At 41.8% G+C, this 8,773-nt stretch overlaps 1 protein-coding gene across 1 annotated transcript; it reads left to right on the top strand.

The window, feature by feature from the left end:
- The first annotated feature begins 1,937 nt into the window (after nt 1-1,937).
- LOC108932728 (deleted in malignant brain tumors 1 protein-like) lies at nt 1,938-8,279 on the top strand. Its single transcript, XM_018749295.2, has 7 exons — nt 1,938-1,959; nt 2,624-2,768; nt 3,401-3,609; nt 4,002-4,177; nt 5,208-5,599; nt 6,083-6,327; nt 8,203-8,279. The coding sequence occupies exons 1-7, from the start codon at nt 1,938-1,940 to the stop codon at nt 8,277-8,279; spliced, it is 1,266 nt and encodes a 421-aa protein (XP_018604811.1).
- The last annotated feature ends 494 nt before the right edge of the window (nt 8,280-8,773 follow it).

The raw sequence follows: 8,773 nt of genomic DNA, 5'->3' as shown, positions 1-8,773 counted from the left end.
AACCTGTGAATGTATAATCTTGATATTTATTGTGTTAATCTCTGTATTGAGATGTAAACTTTTTTCTTACAGTTTTCTGCAATGCTGTAACAACTACTGGGCCCCACTTAGAAATTACAAGTATTAAACCTTTTCCCAATAGTTACATATTCATCTGAATCATACACTATACATTACTCAGCAAATTCTTTTTAATATTAATCATATCTGTTTTTTTTCAGGTAACGCGAGATGCGGTGGAGCCTTAACAGACACGTCAGGGTCTTTCTCAAGTCCTGGTTACCCTGGAAATTATTTCAACTATGAATATTGTACCTGGCAAATCAGAGTTCCCTATGGACAAAGGATCATTCTGGCATTTACAGAACTCCAGTAAGTATGCGAAAATGTATGGTGGAAAGAATAAACTGCAAACTTTTTACCTTTTTTCTTTTGCTGTTTATTATAATAGAGATTTTCTTTAATTTCTTAACCCAGTTTATTTGTTATTTATGTAATATTGTGCAGAATACCTTTTTGACTTAAAAAATGTATTTTTTAGAGGATAACTTCATTTACAATGTATACGTAATTGATATTGTACTTTGCTGGAAGTTTATGGCTATGCATGAAAGGACTGTATGGGGACAGCTGGTAGTGTAGTGGTTAGAGCTGCTGCCTTTGGATATAAGATCAGCTTTAATACCCCTGAGCAAGGTACTTACCCTAAAATTATTCCAGTGAAATTACCCTGCTGTATAAATGGGTAAATAATTCTAAGTAGTTTACCACTGAAAGCTGCTTTGGAGAAAAGTGTCAGATAAATGAATAAATGTAAATGTATACAGTGATTTATATTTAGTCATTTAGGAGATCTAGATTTTCCCCAAAAGAATGTGTAATTCATAGTAAAAAAAAAAAAAATGATGCAGATGCAGACCTCTGGATAGAGGCACACTGAACCAAGCTAAGTTTGACATTCTGAAACATCCTTTCTGTTACAAGTCGCTTACTAATGATGTGAGAATTAAATACCATGTATTCAGAGAATCATTGTAGATGTTTTTCTTTTTTTTTAAAAAAAAAAAAAAATGTGTGGCTGTCAGGAAAGAGGCCCCTCTTGAATGGTGAGAGGGATTCAGCAGTTCTGAGGGAGAGATTGAGTTTGATTGGGCACATTGAGCAAAAATCACTAAACTACAGACTTTTAGTTATCGATCCCTTGTAAGTGGGACCACCAAGCAGCTAGAGGTGGAAGAGCACGGTGCTCTTGTTGGTGTGGTAAGTCCAAGGATTTATGTGTAGCAGCATTCATGAAATGAATACATCAAAGAGAAATGCCATGGATGAATTTTGATGAAATTTTTGCTCCGTATCTTTCAGGCTGGAGCTGGGCTGTTGTACATGCGACACCGTGAGCGTGTATGATGGCCCTTCACTTAGCTACCCACGTTTGGGTTTTTTCTGCCAAAGAAATGCAACTGGACGCCCACTCTTCTCCTCCTCCAATTTCATGACCATCCTGTTCAGGAGTGATTCGTCGGTCACCAGCAGGGGTTTTCATGCTGTCTACAACACAGGCCAGGAGAGTTGCAAATACAACTGCGGCTACAGCCACAGGAACTGCTCCTGCTACTCCTCTTGTCAGAGGAACAGAAACTGCTGTCCCGACTTTTGCAGCTACTGCTCCTACAACAACTACGGTAAGAACGCGACAAGCGAAGACGAAACTGAGATTGCCGCAAATGCACCTGTTGTGTGTTATAACCACAACTATTAAACCCTCTCCCACAGAATACTGCTACGGCTCTTCGGAAAGCATGACCACACCAGCAGTAATAAGTATGACATGTTTTCTTAAAATTATTTCATAAAGATTAAAACTAACTTTGCAGTATTTCGACTGTTTGTCTCCAAAGGGTTCAACAATGGACCAGTGAAATTACTGATTATTACCGATGGAGAGGAATGCAGAGTCAGGTTATATTGTCAGTCTGAGTTTGGCCAAAATGTTTCTTTGTTTGATATTGCAGCTACTCCATATGGGTCCTGCAGATACAACTGTGGCTACTACATTGGTACCTGTTCGTGCTACTCAAACTGTATTTACACTGGCAACTGTTGTCCTGATTACAATGGTAAGAATTGCTACTTTCATAAAAAAATCTGTGTTATTTGTTGGTGGGGGGGCAAGCTTAGCACAGTTGTGGGGGGAATCTGTGAAAGTCAACAAGAAGCACCTTTATGTGAACAGCAGATTATCGTTGCTGCTACTGCCATGTGATAATGGACATTGTCATTCTTTGATTTGTCACAGATTACTGTGGGACGACCACAGGAATTTATACAACCACAGGTATTCCTCTACATTTCATCATAAATATTGAAATAGGCAAAAGTGGAAAACAAAAGGTTCTCTCATATTCATATTAAAAAGCCTTCAGTGTACTGAGCACAACACATGATGTTATGGTTCAGTCTCCCACTCAACAAAACCACTGAAAAAGTGTAAACTTCAGGTGCACTTGTTATGGGAACACTATCTTTTCAAAAATGCCTATTGAGTTAACATGTTTTCACAGTTTCACAAAGTGTAAAATGGAAGGTTTTCTAATTCATGCTTTTACCCCTTTCCATAAAACAGCGTCATCCTGTGGAGGGTACCTTAGCGACTCTGGATCGATCTACAGCCCAGGTTTCCCATACTACTACCCTGACAATTCCTACTGCGTGTGGTACCTTAGTGTTCCATCTGGGCAAAGAGTCATCCTGACATTCCATGAGATTAAGTAAATATTAAAATTTCCTCATGTTTTTTTTATTCTTTTCAAATGACATATTTTCAGTTAACAAGATTCTGTATTATTATGGTATTACTCCGTGTAACAGTATTTTCATACTTTGAATTCTGCAGCTGAGCTCAGTATGGGTGGCACGGTGGTTCAGTGAGCTGTGCTGTTGTCTCAACGCACCTGGGTGGTGTGACAGGATATGGGTTTGACGCCCACTCAGTCTGTGTGGAGTATGCATGTTCCTCTTGTATTCATCTTGAATTCCTCTGGGTTCTCTGGTTTCCTCACACAGTCCAAAAACATGTTTCGGTGAACTGAGGACTGTAAATTGTCCATAGTTTCTGCATGTGCTCTGGTGTGCAGATGAGTGGTTGACTCTAGGTAGTGTACTGTAGCATTGTAACTCACCTTGAATGTCAGCTTTACATGTGTTTACTGTAAGTTGCTTTGGAGAAAAACATTTGCTAAATGAATAAATGTAAGTGTGTTAGGACTTGTTTCCACTGAAATGAGATGATTAGAATGCAGGCTGTGCGTGGACCTGTGGTCAAACCTAAAGTACACAGCAAGCCTTATTTCCTCAGAGCTCCTCAAATCCTGACTGTTGCGTGTCTTGCATTTTGCAACAGCCTGGAAACCTGCTGCAACTGTGACTACATTGCCGTGCACGATGGGTACTCAACCAGCTCCCCTCTTCTCGGGAGGGTCTGCCAGAACTCAGAGATGAGGAACTTCCATTCCTCCTCCAGATACATGACCATTGTCTTCAGGTCTGACTACTCAATAGCAGCCACAGGCTTCTACGCCACTTTCACCACTTCTCTTTCTGAATCCTCAGGTAATAAGGATTACTCTTTTTGCTCTGGCCTTGACTCTGTTCTTATTTCTGTCCATGGTGGTCTGTTCAGCCGTGAGATCACTGTAAAGGTAAAATAAACCCCCTACATGAACTGTAGAGTGCTGCACAGCAAGGAGCTGTCCCTTGGTGTAGTTTGGGGTGTCCGGCCTTTATATAGGGGCAGCTGGTAGTGTAGTGGTTAAAGCTGGTCCAAAAGTAAAAGCACGAAGGTTCTCGGTTCTGGATCCAGTGAGGTGGAGTGACCTCCCCCTCTCACTCAGAACTGCTGAATCTCTGTCCACATTTAAAAAGTCAATCAATGCTGTATGTTCTGTGGTGTGTCTCTTTGGGTCTGCTTCATCTCAGTACTTCTGTTGAACCTCTGCTTCCAGGGCGAGTGGATTGTTCTTCAGACAACATGAACATAGTCATCTCTTCCTCATTCCTTAACTCAGTGGGCTACAGCGGCTACGACCTATACTTGAATGATCAGAGGTGCAGACCACAAGTTTCCTCCTACCAGGTGGTCTTCAACTTCCCACTGAACACGTGCGGTACCCTGAGAGAGGTAGGGCATCCCCTTAACTAAAGAAACTCTTCATTTACTCACTCCTGCTATATCTCTTACACAAATACATTTTTCTCTTTAGCCAAAACCTTTGTTTAAGACAATTTACTTTTTTGTATAGTAAACTACTTACAACACAAAGTGAGTAAATACTCACTTGAAGAGCAGGGTAATTTTCTTTCCTGGAGCAATTTACGGTAAGTACCTTGCTCAACAAACAGTAGTGCGAATTTCAGCCACTGCACTGCCTCCTGTACTATCCTCCTGAGCCCCTGCCTTTCAGTTATGTCCACTGTAGAGGACGTGTGTTTAATGGTATCTCCCAAACTGTAGATTCTACAGCGCTTAGTCCTAAATGAGACCTCTTGTTTGTGAGTAGGGGTTAAAAACATCCTTGAAATCCTGGAAATGTTTCCAAAATAACCTTTTCTACTGGATTTTTGGAGGCTGTAGCAGGTAAAATGTTAGTGCAGTATGGACAATGTGCTTAGTTAGTGGTCAGAATTAAAATAGAGCTACGATCAATTAGTAAACCCTGACCTGTAAGTATACAAGTTTGTCTCTCTGGGTTGTAGAACATGATACATTCTAGTTTTTCCAGCTCTTAATGACTCAGATGTGACATTTCAGGTATAAATGAGTCAGTCCATGATTTAAATCTGTTCTTTAGCTTGTGTGACACAAACCTTTTAAGAGACCTGAATTAAACCCTAACCTTTTTGAGCTAATGCATACTACAGATCTTAGTACCTAGATCTTACTACTACAGTAGTTTACAATAGGTAGTGGTTAGAGCCAATGAATGGTTGGATCCAAAGGCTGCTGGTTTGAATCCCACCTACAGTTGTAGTACCCTTGAGCAGGGTACTTACCCAAAGTTCTTCCGGTAAAAATTACACAGCTGTATGAATAGGTAAATAATTGTAGGTAGCTTCAGACTGTAAATCGTTCTGGACGAAAGCATCGGCTAAGTGAATAAATGTAAAGTGCACATTTCTGAGAAATCATCTCCTTGTCTCTCATCCCATAGTTCAGCAATGGAAGGGTGGTGTACAGCAATGATGTACGGGCATACTACTCCAGTGGAGGTGAGATCACACGCCAGTCCAACTTCCAGCTGCATGTTGGCTGCTACATGGACCAGGATGCCACGGCACAGATCATGTACCAGGCCAAGGAGGACATAAACAGCACCATCACTGGAACAGGCCGTTTCAATGCCACCATGAATTTCTACACCTCTTCTAGCTTTATCACCCCGGTGTACAGCTCCCCATACATAGTGACCCTCAACCAGGACCTGTACGTGCAGGTGAAGCTGCTCAGGAATGACAGCAGCCTGGTGCTGTCTGTGGACACCTGTGTGGCCTCACCTTCACCCCATGACTTTTCAACCCGCTCTTACGACCTGATCCGCAATGGGTGAGACTCCTCTTTAGTTTTTGTTTCAACTCTTGGGTTATTTCATGAGAGAGACATTCCATTTTGCGCATGTGAGTTTTAAATGCTGTGCTGAAATTGATCAATGCGAATGTAAGTACAGCCATCATTAGTTTGTGATCCAGTTGAGGAATCTCACTTGGTTGCATGTGTGAGGTTGTAGGTTCATCTTGCTAAAACACCAAATTCAAGAAACAGACTGAAGGTACAGTGAAGGAACAAAGCCATCAATAGCTATGGAAGTTTGTGGGTCTTTTGGTCTTTGGATAAAACTGGTTTCTCCAGGTTTGGTGAATTGCATCTGGATTGTTTGAAAAATTGCCTGAAAAGCAGTTCAGTTTGACTGAGCCATATGTCCAATATTGAGTTCTTCTAAGTTGTTTGTTGTTGTTTCCTCAGTCTAAAAATGAGTTGTTTGTATTCATGTGCCTGCTCACTCGTCCGATTCTTTCTGCCTTTGACCAGCTGTGTGATAGACAGGACCTACTACAGTTTCACATACGGCAACAGGAACGTGGCACAATTTAAGTTCCGGGCCTTCAAGTTCCTGCGCAGCCACCCCATGGTGTACCTGCAGTGTAAAGTGAATGTATGCAAAGCCCATGAGAGCAACTCGGTCTGCACCCAGCCTTGCCGCTCCCGGAAGACCCGATCGCTAAAATCGACTTATGAGGATGCCACTCTGGTGCTGGGACCCATCCAGCTCAAAGGTGAGGCTCCTACCTCTATAAATCTCCTTCCTGATGCCTTTGCCTCTGGCTGGCAGAGCAGAAGAGTACAGAGTGAAGTAAATATGAGCAAACCAGTTCTGCTGCTTGTTTTGCAAAGCAGCATATGAAATCCATATTTACATTTATTCATTTAGCTGACGCTTTTTTCCAAAGAAACAGTATTGATCAATTTACAATTACTCCTCCATTTATACAGCTGGGTAATTTTAGCAGAGCAGTTTAGGGTAAGTACATTGCTCAAAGACACTACAGCCAGAGATGAGACTTCAACCTGTGGGTCCAAAGGTAGCAGCTCTAACTACTACATATTCCAGCAGTCTCATCTGTAGTCCTCCTGTGAACTGCCATGGTCCATTTGTTTGCACACTGGCTTCCTCTGTTGCAAATCTTCAAAATGTTCATATTTTTGAAGATACAAACATTTTCCACGTAATTTTCTTTACTTACTTATGGGCTACAATTTTTGTCTGTTGTGAGCCAAACACGACCTGTGTGTTTCCTTGCTAAGCCACTAGTTGGCAGCAAAATGCAGGCAAAAAGAGTAAAACTGAGGGATCACATTGACTCAACTCCTTTCCACAGATTTCACATTTAGTGTCTGATGTGTTGGCGAACAGTGGGTTGGACCTTGTCCTTCTCTCTGGTGGGTCTGGGGTTTGAGTCCCGCTGGGGGTGCCTTGTGACGGACTGGCGTCCTGTCCTGGGTGTGACCCCTCCCCCTCCAGCCTTACACCCTGTGTTGCCGGGTTAGGCTCTGGCTCCCCGCGACCCTGTATGGGACAAGCAGTTCAGACCGTGTGTGTGTGCGTGTGTGTGTTGGCGAATAACAAGACGATGAACAGAACATGTATTTATGGGCAGAACTGATTCACGATCGGCATTTAATAGCAGAGCGGAAGGCATGTATGTTTTTTAGTGCTTTAAGATTTTGTTTATTTTTATTTTTTTTAATTTTGTTTTTGTTTCAATGTCCCCTCCCCTCCAGCCTTAAGCCTTGTGCTGCTGGGTAGGCTCCAGTTCCCTGTAACTCCATATGGGACAAGTAGTTCAGAAAGTGTATGTGTTGCTTGGAGTTCATATATTAAAATTGTCTTACAAAGTATATTATACCTACATCTGTGACTTTTACAGAACATAACTTGTAATTAAATTGAAATAAGTCTGTACGTTGTTAAGATTTTATTTATTGTGACTTAGTGGTAAAATGACATTGATGACTGTATTTGTTCGTGGGACAAGAGGATGCAAACTTAGGTTTTCAGTTTCATTGTATTTTTATGTTAGGCTGGGCAAGGAGCGAAGGATACCAGAACTGTATACGTGGTCTAACTGTGGGCAGAAGGGGCTTACATAAGGGTGGTCATGGTAACAGACTGTAGGGTAGTTGTAACCAAGACAGGTTTCCAGGCGCCAGGTATGCCCCGTGTGTGCATGGTGGCTGCAGGTGTGTGTGCGTGTGTGGTGTGTGCCACGGTTGGAGTTAAAAACAAATCGGGTTATGAACGGACTTCCAGTGCCAGTTGTGCTTGCAAGCTCGGGGGGGGAATAAGTGTATCGTCACTTATTGGAGAAACATGTTCTGCATCATATGCTGATAGTGTACGTACTTCCCAAAAACCATCCCACTGTGACTGTCCTGAGGTCTGGCTCTGCAGAAGATTATTGATCAATACAGTCAATCTCATCGTGCTGTTTGCTTTCCAAAGGCTTCACCAGTAAATGTAGAGTTGCACTGCTTCACTGATGTTCTACATGACCCCGATAAACGCAGTGCAGCAGCACTTTTGGGAAACGCACCGTAGTCGAAGCCAGATTCCATTGAGTGGAGAAATGAGTGACTCTTGTTCCTTGCAGGCAGTGAAAAAAACAAGGAGAAGACCCCTGAGAAGGACATTGCCGAGGCGAAGGACATTGCCGAGGCAAAGGACTGAATGGGCCGCAATCCGCCTCTCTTTACTTTCCAACTCAACTTCTGTCAAAAGTCAACGAAACTAATGAAATCCATACAAAGTGAAATATAGTTAAAGACAATCCCTGAGAGATTTCAACATTTTCAATAAATTGTTTCTCTTCCATGCACTTCAGTGCATACTGAACACAATTAAAAGCATCGACAAAGACCTTGTCCTGGTGCTTTTCATATTAGTGCAAACCTGCATGTTTCTGCCTATGCGCTCACATTGAAAAACTACCATAAAGACTAAAAATATCCACTTTTTGAAAACTAACGAACATATAATACTATTTTACCAAAACACCCTCTGAAGAATCCTTTACTATAAGTGCATGGTGGACTTAATACAGTACAACATAGGTTAAGCACTTTTGTTTTCTCACTGGGTCTATTACCGGTTTCAGACAGGAGGAATTAATTCAGACAATACAAATGACATTATAAATGACTTACTCATGAATTTTTGGAATT

The sequence above is a fragment of the Scleropages formosus genome, chromosome 4 (assembly GCF_900964775.1).
Source record: "Scleropages formosus chromosome 4, fSclFor1.1, whole genome shotgun sequence".
Lineage (NCBI taxonomy): Eukaryota > Metazoa > Chordata > Actinopteri > Osteoglossiformes > Osteoglossidae > Scleropages > Scleropages formosus.
The sequence above is the reverse complement of the archived record's forward strand: the minus strand, read 5'-3'. Positions and strand labels throughout refer to the sequence as shown.

Excerpts from the sequence above, each read along its gene's own strand:
- LOC108932728 (XM_018749295.2), top strand. The coding sequence starts at position 1,938 with ATGGAGAGGAATGCAGAGTCAG. Across the intron at positions 2,769-3,400 it reads CTGACATTCCATGAGATTAA|CCTGGAAACCTGCTGCAACT; the intron begins GTAAATATTAAA and ends ATTTTGCAACAG. Across the intron at positions 4,178-5,207 it reads CGTGCGGTACCCTGAGAGAG|TTCAGCAATGGAAGGGTGGT; the intron begins GTAGGGCATCCC and ends CTCATCCCATAG.